Genomic DNA, 15,074 nt, shown 5'->3' on the forward strand with positions numbered 1-15,074 from the left:
TGTGTAGAATAAGCGTGGGAAGGTGGATGAGAGCCAGCGGAAGGTGTATGTGGTTCTGCTGAGCGGTCAGAAGCTGGATGTGAGCTGTGACGTGAAGGCCGTGTGTAAGGACGTGTTGGACATGGTGATCGCGCACGTGGGTCTGGTGGAGCATCACCTTTTCGGCCTGGCTTACCTTAAAGGTGACCCGTCACATGCCCTGTGTGTGTGTGTGTGTGTGTGTGTGTGTGTGTGTGTGTGTGTGTGTGTTTATATGCAGGGCAAAGTTGTGTGTCCATGTAACATCAGTGTTGTGATAAATTATAATTGGTCTATAATCTGATTGGATCTGATTGATTGATTGAATGTAGAATTTTGTTAGCAGTTCGTTAGTGACCCTTGATATTTATTAATCTGTTTATTTCTTTCTTTTTGTAGATGACGAGTTCTTCTTCATCGAATCGGACTGCAAAATCTCGAAGGCGGCTCCAGATGGCTGGAAGGACGATCCGAAGAAAAGAAAAAACGACATTAACTTTACGTTATTCCTGCGCATTAAATTCTTCCACGATGATGTCAGCTTCATCCAGTACGTCACCTGGGATACGGGCTTTCAAAAAAACGCCTTCACGCAAATGAATGACCGTCACCAATTTTATTTAGCGCGCGATTGACGCGCCGCGCATTTCTGTTTGATCGTTTTTATTACAAATATAATTAAATAAATATGAGACAAAATTAAAACCTTCAACGCAACACACGTTTTTTCATGACTTCTTTATTCAGATAAATTATTTATTTTATATATATATATATATATATATATATATATATATATACACAACAAAAACATTTGTTTTACTGATGCACCAAGTTTTAAATCATCACCAAAATCCGCCATGACTCGCACATCCAGCAATTAAAACCGTCCGTGTGGAAACACAGCAAAAGTTCAGTTTGGTGTCCTGATAATTTATGTAATTTAAAACACCATTATTATTTAAAACATTTACAAGAATAATTTGTCTTCATGCTCTATGTTGAGTTTGGTTTTACTAGTAAACATTTGTTTGCATAAAACATCCGTATTTGTCCATGCGCATGTTGATTAAAGTATTAAAAATGTGAAAAGTATTAATTTATGATACCTTTATAACAGACAAAATGTGCGATTAGGTTGCAATTAATCACAATTTAACTTTAATCATTAGACAGCCCTAATATATATATAATATTTTTTTATTTATATATCATTTTTATTTATTTATTTTTTATATTTAGACCATTATTTTTGTGAAAATATATAATAAATATCCTGTGTGTGCTTATATCCTTTTTTTTTTTTCCTTCTTTAATTATTATAATTTTTTTTTTCTTCTCTTTCACGGCCACTGATTTTCTCTGCTTTGTTCTCCTAAGGCACCCCATGACCAAGCACCAGTATTACCTGCAGCTGCGGAAGGATATTTTGGAGGAGCGAATGCGTTGCAACATGGAGAACACCATGATTTTGGCTTCTTTGGCTCTGCAGGCTGAAATCGGCGACTACCAGCCCGAGGTATTTCCCCCTTTAACTTCTACATTATACATTTTGTCATGATGAAACTTATTCGTGACGCGTCACTTCATCTCGGTTTCTCGCAGCTCCATGGAAAGACATATTTTAGGACGGAGCATTATGTCCCTGCTAATATTATGGAGAAGCTGGACCAAAGCTCCATAAAGGAGGAGCTCTCAAAACTGCACCACAGCTACTACGGGGCAGCAGAGGACGAGGCCGAGTTTGAGTTTCTCAAGGTCTGTGTGTGATTGTGTTTGTGTGTTACATATTCTGTTTAATTCTGTTCTGTATCTGGATGTAATATTTCCCACACCTCTCTTTAATCCTCCCTTCTGATTGGTCGTTCTACATGAATACATTTTTATCAGGGATGGTATTTGATATGTTGATTGATTTCTCGTCGCTAAACAGTTTCTCGAGCGCGTTCTCTCAGCACCGCTGCTGCTACGTGAACATGATGCATCACAACACTACGGAGACCGAGGCGTGTCCTGAGAGTCACAGATACAAAATACAGATTAACATGGCAGAGGTAGAGCTGTAACTTCCTGGAGTCTGCTTGAATTTGATCTTTTTACGTTTTTTTGCACTACAAAGGCGTTTGTGAAAGAGACCATGCGTTAGAAGTCTGAATTCTCTTCAGTAAATTGATTTGTTGTCTGTCTAAACCGAAGAAATAAATGGGATCTGTACCATATAGAACTGCAGAGTATCGTATTTTTTCCATTGTGTTGAATCGAATGGAAATCGGATCGCATGTCATTGTAATGGGGGAATCGTATCGTATCGTATCGTATCGGTAGCTTCTTCATATGTATCTTTTTAAAGTATCGTATCGTTGGTTATGTATCGAGATGTGAATCGCGTCAGCCTCAGTTATCAAGATCCCTCGTTTCTATAGTAACGGCTCAATTATTCACACACTAAATCATCTAATTTGCTACAAAAAAACGTGTGTCGTGTCGAATTTGAGACTCAACCTTTATAAAAGTAGTCTTCAATGTCGGCATTTGAAACGTTAGTAGCATTAAATGTAACTATAAATGGATAAAAAGTATGAAACTTGTGGTGTAGGAGGAATAAAATGCTTCAGGTTGTGCAGGTATTGAACAATAATCGATCAGCACTTCACTACACCACAATCTTGTTGATTATTTTCCTCTAACATCACGACACTGTGTTTTCATTCTTACACCACGTGATGCAACTCGCGTTCCAGGAACTGCGGCGTTTCTCTCGTACGCAACATGACGAGCGAAACGAGGAAATTGTGCTGACGAGCTCGTTTTACCGATCCGGTCCAGACGTGTTTGTGCTTCTGTGAGACTTTTAATGATTGAGAACGAAGACGACGTTTGTTGTTTTTTGTTTTTATTCGTGTGTGCCAGTGAATCAGGAAAAACACAATGCCGTGGGTTGGGGTTTTTCCCCTTTTCCTACTAGAACACGACTCGGATCACGACTTTATTTGGATTCCAGACCTTTATTGCACATTTATGTCTAAAAATTCATCAATAATACAAAATCATTACTATGGATTTGGATCTGATATACACTGAAATATTTTATAAACACTTTTCCAAACTTTTCACTTTTAAAGCATCTGTTTGTTTTTTGACGTTTTACTTTGGTTGATGTAATAATCCAGGCGCAGACTTACTCATATATACTGTTTAATGTTGGGAAATTTATAGATTTTCATCATTTCCATAAGAGCAAATTGTGACTAAATGTGGAATGTGATGCTCAAAAAGCACATACGGTAACAAAGTTATGACCAGGTGTCCACAAACTTTTGGCAATATAGTGTATGTGATGAGATGTGATGTTATCAGACGAGGTGTTCTGGGAAGGGGTGTGGTCTGATGGAATAAAATGATTTATTATAGAATGGGATGAGATGTGATGTATTACAGTATGAGATGAGATGAGATGTGGTATGATGAGATGTATTACAGTATGAGATGAGATGTGATGAGATGTATTACAGTATGAGATGAGATGTGGTATGATGGGATGAGATGTGATGTATTACAGTATGAGATGAGATGAGATGTATTACAGTATGAGATGTGATGTATTACAGTATGAGATGAGATGAGATGTACTACAGTATGAGATGTGATGTATTACAGTATGAGATGAGATGTGATGAGATGTATTACAGTATGAGATGAGATGAGATGTATTACAGTATGAGATGTGATGTATTATAGTATGAGATGAGATGAGATGTGATGTATTACAGTATGAGATGTGATGTGATGTATTACAGTATGAGATGTGATGTATTATAGTATGAGATGAGATGTGATGTATTATAGTATGAGATGAGATGTGATGTATTACAGTATGAGATGTGATGTATTACAGTATGAGATGAGATGTGATGTATTACAGTATGAGATGATGTATTACAGTATGAGATGAGATGTGATGTATTACAGTATGAGATGTGATGTATTATAGTATGAGATGAGATGAGATGTGATGTATTATAGTATGAGATGAGATGTGATGTATTACAGTATGAGATGTGATGTATTACAGTATGAGATGTGATGTGATGAGATGTATTACAGTATGAGATGAGATGTGGTATGATGGGATGAGATGAGATGTATTACAGTATGAGATGAGATGAGATGAGATGAGATGTGGTATGATGAGATGTGATGAGATCATGTCTGTTTGTCTGGGTGCTGTAGGTGAGTCAGCGGCTGACGGAGTATGGTGTTCACTTCCACCGTGTGCTGCCCGAGAAAAGATCTCAGACAGGAATCAAGATGGGTGTCAGCTCTAGAAGCATCCAGATATTTGAGGTACTGAATGGAAACCGAACGCCAGCGCTGAAGTTTCCCTGGAGGGAGACCAAGAAGACCTCCTTCACCGTAAGGGTTTCATGTTACACACATTACATTTATGGCATCATCATTGATATTACATGGTCCTGAGCCAAGGAGGGAGGGAGGAAACGAGGGAAGGACGGAGGGAAGGAGGGAAGATGTTAAGAAACTGTACATTATTTCCTGTACAAAATGTTTGTGTTCCAGAAAAAGAAGATTTGCCTGCAGAACTCTTCAGATGGAATCAAACACGTGTTCCAGACAGACACTCAGAAGACTTGTCAGTATCTTTTCCAGCTGTGCTTAGAGCAGTACAAATTCCACCAGCAGATGAAAACACGGCAGAGCAACCAGGAGCAGCAGGAGATCGGTACCACCACACTCACTTATCCCCACCACCACCACCACTCACTTACCCCACTCACTCGCCCCACCACCACCCCAAAACCCACACCCACTCACCCCACTCACTCCCCCACTCACTCAGCCCCACCACCACCCCACTCACTCCACTCACTCACTCCACTCATTTATCCCCACCAACACTCCACTCACTCCTACCCACTCACTCCACTCATTTATCCCCACCAACACCACCACCCCACTCACTCAGCCCCACCCCTTTCACTCCTCTCACTCCTATCCATTCACTCCACTCATTTATCCCCACCACCACCACACTCACTCACTCACTCACTCAGCCCCACCACTACCCCACTCACTCCACTCACTCAGCCCCACTCACTCCGCCCCACCACTACCCCACTCACTCCACTCACTCACCTCACTCACTCCACTCACTCAGCCCCACCACCACCCCACTTACTCCACTCACTCAGCCCCACCACCACCCCACTTACTCCACTCAGTCAACCCCACCACCACTCCACACCCACTCATCCATATAAACATATAAAAGTTCACTCCTGCTGTATGAGCGTATCAGAATGGGTTTCTTTTTTCTCTTCCCCTTGTTGTAGAAAACTCTCCCCTGAACATGCTGCAGTACCCTGCGGCTCCTGACAGCCTGGGCAGAGCTGTTAGCATCGCCAGTCTAGCAGCCAGCGCTACGATGAGCACACGGTCCAACCCGGAAAGCCGGAAAAGGATGTCAAGCTCAGAGGAACGAGCTTTTCCTTCTATAAGCACAAACTCCAGCTCCAGGATGAAGAGCCGCTCTTATCACAACTTGGGCGAGCTTCCAGAGTCCCCCGAGCAACAGGGGGCGCCGTTCACCTCTGCACATCAGCGCGCTAGCTCCGATACGGACTCCACGGCTGTTCGTGGGCAGCAAGAGAGGTGGAGAAACGCGTGAAAACCATCCCATCGTATAAAATAACGAGATTAGAATAAAAAATGGAACTAATAACGATACTGTATGAGAGAGCAGGAAACCATTTTTACATCTCTTCTCCTCCGTTCTCACTTTACCTTCAGGTCCATGGGACGCGCTGAAGCTCTGAGCTGGAGCCCAAAGAACCAGAAGAAGGATTCGGACACATCGTCCTATGAGGAGAGCGGAGCGTACGTTGAAGGTCAGCAGCCGGGAGAATATTCAGGTTTAAATAACGTGTTTTAAATGGAATTGAGTCGTATATCCTTTATATATACTGAGATTAGAAACGTATCAGGAAATGTGTTCTTAATTTTGTGTGTGTGTGTGTGTGTGTGTGTGTGTGTGTTTTAGATGTTAGCATTCACAGTTCAGACTTATCATCAACACTGGGCTCATCAGTAGGAATTACTGGTAAGATTGAGTGTGTGTGTGAGTGTGAGTGTGAGTGTGTGTTTCAGTTTATATAATTGTTGAATATATTTTGCATAATCTTTTTTTCCTTATCAGATTCACTAAAGAAAAAGTTGGACTCGTTGCCTTTTCTTGAGCGTGAAATTAAAAGTGTTAATCTGAAGAAAGATGTGAAGTACGGACTGGGTGAGTGGTGTATATACACACACACACACACACACACACACACACACACAGACATGCCTGTCAAACACTTTTTTTAATCTGTGTGTGTATATGTATATTTATATATAAAAATATAACATTTTGTATAATGAAATCTTAAAACCTAAAAAATAGAGTGTGTGTGTGTGTGTGTGTGTGTGTGTGTGTGTGTGTGTGTGTGTGTGCGCATACCCAGGCTTTCAGATCAGTGGAGGAGAGAGTGCAGGCCGGACTGATCTTAGCACCATCATCAGCTCCATCACTCCAGGAGGACCTGCTGATGTGGATGGACGCCTGAAACCAGGTGTGGGTCTGTTCGAAATGACTAAATATGGGAAATACTTCACTTCTATACACATCATTGCAGTCTGACTGCACACACACACACACACACACACACACACACACACACACACACACACACATCTCCCAACCTGCTAAACACACTTTTCCTGAGCTCTGATGTCTGACAAAATTTTTGTTGCTGAAAGGGCAGATCTCATTGCATGCAATACCACATTTTACCACAAGTGGTGATAACCGGCATGAAATTAGCAGCTAGCTATAATCTTATTTTTTTTAATACGTTTTTAGTAAAATTTCTCGCGTGTGTGTGTGTGTGTGTGTGTGTGTGTGTGTGTGTGTGTGTGTGTGTGTGTGTGTGTGTGTGTCATGGCTGCAGGCGACCGGCTGCTCAAAGTAAACAATAATAATGTTGAAGATCTTACTCATGAGGAAACCGTGGAAATCTTACAGAGTTCTCCAGATGACATCACACTGCTGGTGTCACAGCCCAAAGAGCGACTCTTTACAGGTAACATCTTCCAAATAATAATGTTTCAACGTTGGTCCTACTGGTGAGTTGCCAAAGTGTGTGTGTGTGTGTGTGTGTGTGTGTGTGTGTGTGTGTGTGTGGAAGAGAGGAATAAGTGCTTGTGGAGCACCAGGTTTATTAAAGAAGGAAAATTATTTGAATTTGATGAATTAAAACACTTTATTTTCTATTTATATTTTTATTGTAAATTCTATTTCATTCCTCTCGTCTACATTTATTCTCTGATGTTTATCATTTTTGTTTTTATTTTATTTTTATTATTTGAATTTATTGTTTAATTTTACAGGGTTTCCGTTGGGTCTTAACAAGTCAAAAAAAGTAAAAAAAAATTGAAAAATCTGAATTTTAGGCCTTAGAAAGTCTGAAATTTGCTGTTCTAGGTCTTAAATTATTTGAAACAGGTCTTAATTTTTCAAGTTCAAATATAATTTACTGTATTACGACTACAAATTGAAGAAACACGCAACAGCCAATCAGCTTCCTGTTATTGGAGTGAATTTCTGATGTAGGTCTTAAATTTCACTCTATATGGTCTTAGAAAGGTTTTAAAAAGTCTTAAATCTGATTTGTTGAAATCTGCAGAAACAATACATCATTTTATATTAATCCATGGACCAAAAATAAAATGTTAATAAATTTATTGATGCCTGAAGAAAACAAGCTCGAGGACTGTTTTAGATGGGTGGGTCATGTGATCATAATGTCAATGGCAGGTTTAGACTAGACACCGGTTTTTCTGATGTGAACATCAAACCCCTTCTGTCTCGCAGACTCTCCTTCAGATCTTTCCCACTACAAAGACAAGCCGAGACAGGAAGTAGACCTGGGTTCTTCCTCTGAGGAACTGGCTCAATCCTTTCCTTCATTCTTCGCTAAGAACATCGCAGGAAACTTACCACAGACGCAACTCAACGGCACGCACCAGAAAGATGAAAGCGGGGTTGGCTCCGCCCCTCCGGCGCTGCCTCCCAAAACCAGGAAGTCTAGAAGCTCTGAGGCAGCTAAAGAGGCGGAGATCTCCGACAGAGGCGACTCGGACATGGACGAGGACACGCACTCGAGTAACCAGGACAAGCTAAAGTCTATAAAGGTAGCGTCTGAGATCGTAGTGATCTGATTGGTTTTAGTTTTCAAGCTTGAACAATATTTTTTTACAGATTTTTTCATGTTATTTTTTATCTCCTGTTTGTATTTTATGTTTTCTGAATTTTCAATAAATGCTCGAGAACTTGAAACGATGTAAAGGATGAGTCTGAGGAAATTGAATGGACGTGTTTTATTAAGAAATATTTTCATGCTTTTATTTTAAACAGCGTAAATGTGAGGTAGAAAACGTCACAGTAGTTATTGCAGGTAAAATACAGTAAAAGTCAGTTATTCTGTAAGTATTATTTATTTAGATTTATTTTTATTTATTTTATTGTAAATCATTTTCATTATTATAGCCCACAGTTATGATTCCACATTTACTCTTTATAAAGAAGAGTTTGTCATTTTTTTCCCTTCTTTACATCATCATCCACGTAAATTTGTCAATTAATTGCGTATATTGATTATAAATGCTCCCTTATGCGAGGTGGTATCAAAATGTTTTGAGACTAAGGGTGTAACTGGTGCTGTTCTGACCACGTGCATTACCACATCTGTGATTTCATAGTCTATTTTATTTCCAAGTCAGAACAACTGCGTGAAACTGGACAAATCTCCCACAGTGAAACACTAAAAAAATGTCAATGACCTTTCAGCAACTCGTGCATGATGATCGTCGGAGAACGATCCATATGATCTCACTTTTGCACCCACCCAACTCACCAGATACAGACTTTGCCCTCAAACATGAAGATCTAACTCAAAGGTCGCCGTTTTGACACCATTGCAGAGATCGGGCGCTTGTCGCAGAAGGTGCTTGACACGCTTCGAAAAGAACACTGCTGTGCGAGGGGGAATGTTTTGAAGGTGATCGTGTGGAACGTAAATAAATAAAGTACTTTCTTGTAAGCAGAGCTCGTCTCGAAATTTTTTGATACCACCTCGTATTGTGTGTTGTTTTTAAATGTTTTAAGATTTTTGAGGTTCTACTTGGAGTAAGCATCGCGCTAAACTGGTGGCTATAAGCATCTCCTGATCGTTAGCTACTTGAGCTTCATAGCTCCAATTCCATACACGCCCTGGATAATTAACAACAAATTGTTCCATCAATACTCATGAAGAAACCAGTACCATTAAGTTTATAGCATATTTGCCTTTTTTCTTGTTGGATTTTCTTAAAAATCCAAGTCTTAGCCTGCACAACTTCCTGTTTTTGACCTTGAATTGCATTATGAATGTGAATGCAATGGGTGAATGCATGATGCTGACCTGCACGAAGCGCAACACTTGATGTTAACCCTGTAACCTCTGATATCTTTTGACTCCTGCATGTATTTTGCAAGACTGTGGCCATACGCGGGGGTTTGTGTGTGTGTGTGTGTGTGTGTGTGTGTGTGTGTGTGTGTGTGTGTGTGTGTTTGTGTATTTATGCAGCTCTTCTCTGTTCGCAGGACGTCTCCGTCACGGACGGATTAAATGGTAGTGGCCCAGAAGTCAATAGTCTCCAGCCTGGAGATCTATTTGACGTTGAGCTGTTTAAAGTAGACAGCAGTCTGGGCATTAGTGTCACGGTACTGTTCGGAAAGGTTTTCACGCTCTCTTTATTTCTCCCTTTTTTCCCCTTTGTTGACTTATTGGTGTGTGTGTGTGTGTGTGTGTGTGTGTGTGTGTGTGTGTTGTGTTTTTCCCCTCCCTTCATAGCCTGTGCTGCTTTTTCGGAAGCTCCTCGCTTGGCTTCAGGTTTGGGGAATGTAGTGGCTCTCTCTTTGCATGCAGGTTTTTTTCATACAATGATTTTGACATAAATTAATATTACAAACGCCGTAGCAGGACGTTGTGGCAGATCGGATCCATAAACTTTCACTTCCAACCTTTGTTCAACACACCTGGCTGTAATCTAACTGAAATTGGCCCAATGCAACTCACTGATTTGGTTGACGAAGTCTTTTTACTTCACCAAATGCTAATTTTGGACCATATATTACCTGTGATGATGTTATAATTACCTTTCACCATGGTACATGGAACTCAGTTTCCTTGTTGAAATTGGTGAGAACACATGCTAGGCAGTAAGATAAACAAGTATTATCTGGCTAATTACTTTTAATTCATTTCCATGAATAGTAATGCCCAAGCAATGACTATATTTTATAATGACTATAAAAAGTACATAATGTTGTCAGGAATATCAACATTTACCTCAGAAATTGCATTGAAAATATCCTATATGACTAAAATGATACAGTAATTGCGTTAGAATTACATAAACTAGCTAGGATATTAAGCTAGCTAGCAAACAGTCATTGTTTTTGATATGAACAGTAAGAAATGGTGGAAACTATACAAACTTGTCAAGAACTTTCACATTTCACACAGATTTGGTGTTGAATTACAAAAAAAAGACATAGTTTGAGTGAAATTAGGTGCTAATTACTTGTATCTGATACCTAATCAGGAAATATGGTCGTATATTAGAGCACAGGCTAGCGCTTGATTTTGAGGAATGTAGAAATATGAGAAAATTCTACAAGATATGTTGTTAAATTAGTAAGAAAACATGCTTCATGAACTAAAATTACACGTTAGAACATAGAAGCAAGTTTGCAAATGGCTATTGTGTGTAAAACCCATAAGGCATAGTAAACTAGCGAACAAAAGAGGATGTTCTGCAAAATGTATTAATTTCATATTAAAGATTTTTGGGTTCTTTAGCAGTGAGTAACAGGCATTTGTAAAGAAATTATTGTTAATAAAAATGTAAATAAATTTCACATTAGATGGTTATCAGACTTGATTAGCATCTTTATTCTGTCAGTCAAGTTCCTAATCAACCACAAATTAATTGATTCGCTAGCCCAAAAGCTAGCAAAAAAAAGCTCAAAAGTTCTTTCTTCTCACTTATCTGTAACATACTTTTCAGTCAGTAAGCATCATTTCCTTTTTAGTGTCCATTCTATCAAATCTAGCAGATATTAGCGTTTGAGGTTCTGTGATTAGCGCTCGATTATCAGGTGTGTTGAATAAGGATTGGACCTGAAACGGTGAAGGATGTGAAGGTGCTTATGCTGAGGCAGAATCACAGTCCATGCCTGATGATTTACACTATATTATTTAAAATAAATACATTTTATTATATCTAAAGAATGATGTTGGTTTGCATTAGAAGTTCACTGTCTGTGTTGATGTTTCAGAGTGATTTTTTTTTGCTTTAAACTCCAGATCATGTTTTACTGTTCAGATCCTGCGATATTCCCAAAATAAGCAAATGAGCTGCTTGTACTTGGCATTGTGTTAGAGCTTAGTGTGTGTGTGTGTGTGTGTGTGTGTGTAATCTATATAATTAAATTTGTATAATTTTTTAAATATACCATTTTTGTTTAAAGTGTAATGAAGCGTCATTAAAGCAGCTGCCCAGTAGAAACGGCTCAGAAACCCTAGCTTTCAAAAGCCCACGTAGATCATAATCAGATGATCATAATTAGCATGTAGGACATTCGCCACGATGCATAAGGGTGTTAACGGCTGTGTTGCGTGATGCAGGGAGGCTCCAATACTTCGGTGAGGCACGGCGGGATCTACGTCAAGGGGATCATTTCTAAAGGTGCAGCTGATCTGGATGGGAGGATCAAGAAAGGTAAAGAGTCATATTCCAGCATCAGTTAAAGAAATAAAAACATTTATATTAGATTTTTTTTTTTTATTCCATAAACATACTATGAATTTGTAGGAATCTACGAATTGAAAAGAAAAACAATTTTATGAAAAAAAAAATTTTGTTGATAAAGAATTAGAAATAATAAAATTTTTTTTTTTTCCAATAGTAGATATTGAACAAAGAAATAAAGATATTTGTTAAAAACGTGTGTGTGATTCAGGAGACCGTGTGGTAGCTGTGAATGGGAGAAGTCTAGAAGGAGTCACGCATAAGGAGGCGGTGGATGTTCTGAGAGACACGGGGCAGGTGAGGAACACACCTCAGGCCGTGCCATTATCTCCGTATACAGTAGCATGTAATATAACGTGTTTGTGTTATTTTGCGATGTTTCGATGACCAAATCATAACTTGAAAATCTGGAGAGAAAAAAAGTCGAGACATGTCCTAGCTTACAGGAGTCTTAAACAATAGTGATCGGTATGGAGTAGTGCGCTGTATTATGTTAATAATTTAACAACTTACAATACAAAATTTACCTGAACAAACTATTTATAGTACCATACTGTATAAAGGTTTGTGAGTGGAGGGCGGAGCATATACGCTGCTACATATATTTGTACAAATTGACTGTGTTACTATTGTTAGCGTAAGATTGAAAAATCGATCATAACTCTGGGGCCGTCGGTAAACATCTAACAACTCGACACATCAAACAGTTTATTATATCAGGTATGTCGAGGGTCTGCCATACAATTCCCATTGCATGAGCTGTTCATTTAGAAACTAGTACAACATATTAGCCTGATGAATTATCCAAAAAAAAATGTACTCCATTTGTCCAATCCGGTTCAAGTATTCGACTGTATTAAGATGTATAAACAGGGGATGCTTTAGTTTTAGGCTATTAGTCTGTCAATGCTTTAAAGGCATAGGTTAGACTTTTCGTTCTCTCTCTCTTTCTATCCATCAATCTCTCTATTTATCTCTCTCTCTCAGTTGGTCCATATGTTGTTGGAGAGAGGGCAGCTCCCGGAGGACAGAGTTCACGCTCCTCTCACTCCTCAGGGAACTTCAGTGGTTCAAGAAACCAAACCTCAGCTGCGGAGTGTTGTGAAAAAACCCAGGCCAGAATACAGCTTCATCACACCAGGTAGTGTGTGTGTGTGTGTGTGTGTGTGTGTGTGTGTTGCAAAATTTTGCTTTAGTAATTGTCACTTTATTTCATTAATGTATCAATCAATTATCTATCTGATTTGTTGCTATGGTTACATGTCTTCACAAAGTTTTAATCAAGTTCATATTCAGAAGATTAAGATAAAACGTGTGTATGTGTGTGTCCTTCCTCTCGTAGACAACGTGTTTGAGGTGAGCTTGCTGAAGAACATGTCTGGTCTCGGGTTCAGCTTCAGTCGTGAGGAGAATGTTCCGGACGAGCCGCCCGGCACCAGCATGGTCCGAGTCAAGAAGCTGTTCCCCGGCCAGCCGGCTGCAGAGAGCGGTCTGATCCGCGTTGGCGACGTCATCCTGCGTGTCAATCAGACGTCACTCAAAGGGCTCACGCAGCACGTATGTTACGGCGTGTTTAACAGGACCTCGTCAACTACTTTCTGTTTTAAATGCATAATAATCAAGGTGTTTAAAATCTGTTTAATCTGGAAATGAAGAAAACGTGTGTGCGGTGAAAGAGCTGACCACTAGGGGGCACTATAACTCAATGTAATGAAGTTAAAAGACGTCTATCCGGGCACGAGCACCGATGTTTGTAAACGTTGATCTGTTATCTGTTTATCTAACAGAAGCATGTGTGTGTGTTTCAGGAGGTGATCTCGGCATTAAGAGGGACGGGTCAGGACGTGACGTTGCTGATGTGCAGGCCTGAAGAAGGAGTTCTTTCTGACATGGATTCCTCAAACCAAGTACGTAGTTTTGGGTCTAGATTGCTGAGGGTTGTTTTGCTAATCTTGTGGATTGTGTAGATTATAGTTTAGAGACCTAAAGAGAGAGACTTAATTTCCATCTTATCGTTTGCAAAATGTCTTCCCTCGCTCCTCAGACTGCTACTCCGTCCTCTTGTAAGGAACCTCCTCCGAAGCCAAAACTTGTCTCGACCCCAGCGTCTCCCCTTCAGGAGGAGAAAACCTATTCCATTGGCATGGTGGAAGAGGCTCTGGAGCGGATGCTGATGAAGTCGCCGAGCCGCAGAGACAGCTACAGTGACAGTACTGACGACGATGATGATGATGAAGAGGGCTTTAGTCCTGCAGGTCAGAACGAGTCCTCATGGGAGATGGACGACACCATCCGCTCCGCCTACGCCAACGCCAACCAGTCGGCCGCCGCCGGGACCGAGGCCACCCGGAGGTCAGGGAGTGAATCCGTTCAGGATATTTAGTCTTAGACAAAATAAATAAAAAATCAAGAACGATCAACAGGGGAACATTTATAGATTTATTCACATTTATAAATTATTTATTTATTTATTCTACTGTTGAAAGACTAAATCAACACCATGAATAAATAAGAAATAAATAAATAAAAAAAAGTGGCCTTTTCCACCTTTTTGTGGTTCTTCCTCAAACTGGAACCACAAAGTCGATCGTCTTTGGACGCAGTAACATTTCACTCTCCCTTAATTTAATTCTCACAAATGTATTCAAAGACAATTTTTTTTTTTTAGACTTTATTGGTTTATTATAAAATCCTTTATATCTAAAATCGTTTCTTACAGATTGTGGTTCTTTTAATGATACGAATGTCTCGAGTACAAAATGATTCCTCTCTCTTTCTCCCTCTCTCTCTCTCTTTCTCTCTCAGGGCTCCTCCCTCGTCCCCTGTTCTCTCGTCTCCAGCTCTTCCTGAAGCAGGCCCCAGTTCTCACCCTTTAACCCCTTCACTTCCCACCCCCCTCAACCTCACACTTCCAGAGCACAGTCCAGAACCAGATGACTACCTGCCTGTAAGCTCTCCATCAGCTCCTCCCCTTAAATATCTAATGATGCAGAATTTTGTTGTTTTTTATGTGTTGGTCAATTGCGTCCCTGATGCAGGAAGTGGAGCTCAATGTCTCTCTTGTGAAGTCTGAAAAAGGAAGCCTGGGCTTCACGCTGACGAAAGGAAACGACCACAACTGCTACATCCATGACATCGTTCAAGACCCG

The 15,074-nt window shown here is 40.0% G+C and overlaps 1 protein-coding gene across 8 annotated transcripts in view; it reads left to right on the forward strand.

Moving 5' to 3' along the window:
* Positions 1-15,074, forward strand: part of ptpn13 (protein tyrosine phosphatase non-receptor type 13) — a 55,198-nt gene that overhangs the window by 31,806 nt on the left and 8,318 nt on the right. For 4 of the 8 annotated variants that reach the window (XM_046868638.1, XM_046868637.1, XM_046868634.1 and 1 more), the window contains 22 exons: positions 8-182; positions 418-568; positions 1,399-1,537; positions 1,624-1,776; positions 4,249-4,431; positions 4,594-4,756; positions 5,367-5,685; positions 5,824-5,945; positions 6,074-6,133; positions 6,230-6,319; positions 6,534-6,641; positions 7,020-7,151; positions 7,943-8,262; positions 9,713-9,847; positions 11,802-11,895; positions 12,137-12,222; positions 12,913-13,066; positions 13,268-13,482; positions 13,734-13,832; positions 13,970-14,277; positions 14,731-14,872; positions 14,964-15,074. The exon at positions 14,964-15,074 is cut by the window's right edge and continues 45 nt beyond it. In XM_046868638.1, coding sequence (XP_046724594.1) covers positions 8-182; positions 418-568; positions 1,399-1,537; positions 1,624-1,776; positions 4,249-4,431; positions 4,594-4,756; positions 5,367-5,685; positions 5,824-5,945; positions 6,074-6,133; positions 6,230-6,319; positions 6,534-6,641; positions 7,020-7,151; positions 7,943-8,262; positions 9,713-9,847; positions 11,802-11,895; positions 12,137-12,222; positions 12,913-13,066; positions 13,268-13,482; positions 13,734-13,832; positions 13,970-14,277; positions 14,731-14,872; positions 14,964-15,074 — 3,459 coding nt within the window. The remainder of the gene's footprint in view (positions 1-7; positions 183-417; positions 569-1,398; positions 1,538-1,623; positions 1,777-4,248; positions 4,432-4,593; positions 4,757-5,366; positions 5,686-5,823; positions 5,946-6,073; positions 6,134-6,229; positions 6,320-6,533; positions 6,642-7,019; positions 7,152-7,942; positions 8,263-9,712; positions 9,848-11,801; positions 11,896-12,136; positions 12,223-12,912; positions 13,067-13,267; positions 13,483-13,733; positions 13,833-13,969; positions 14,278-14,730; positions 14,873-14,963) is intronic. The other 4 variants (XM_046868635.1, XM_046868636.1, XM_046868641.1 and 1 more) reach the window with 4 other exon arrangements.

Source organism: Silurus meridionalis, chromosome 15 (genome assembly GCF_014805685.1).
Source record: "Silurus meridionalis isolate SWU-2019-XX chromosome 15, ASM1480568v1, whole genome shotgun sequence".
Lineage (NCBI taxonomy): Eukaryota > Metazoa > Chordata > Actinopteri > Siluriformes > Siluridae > Silurus > Silurus meridionalis.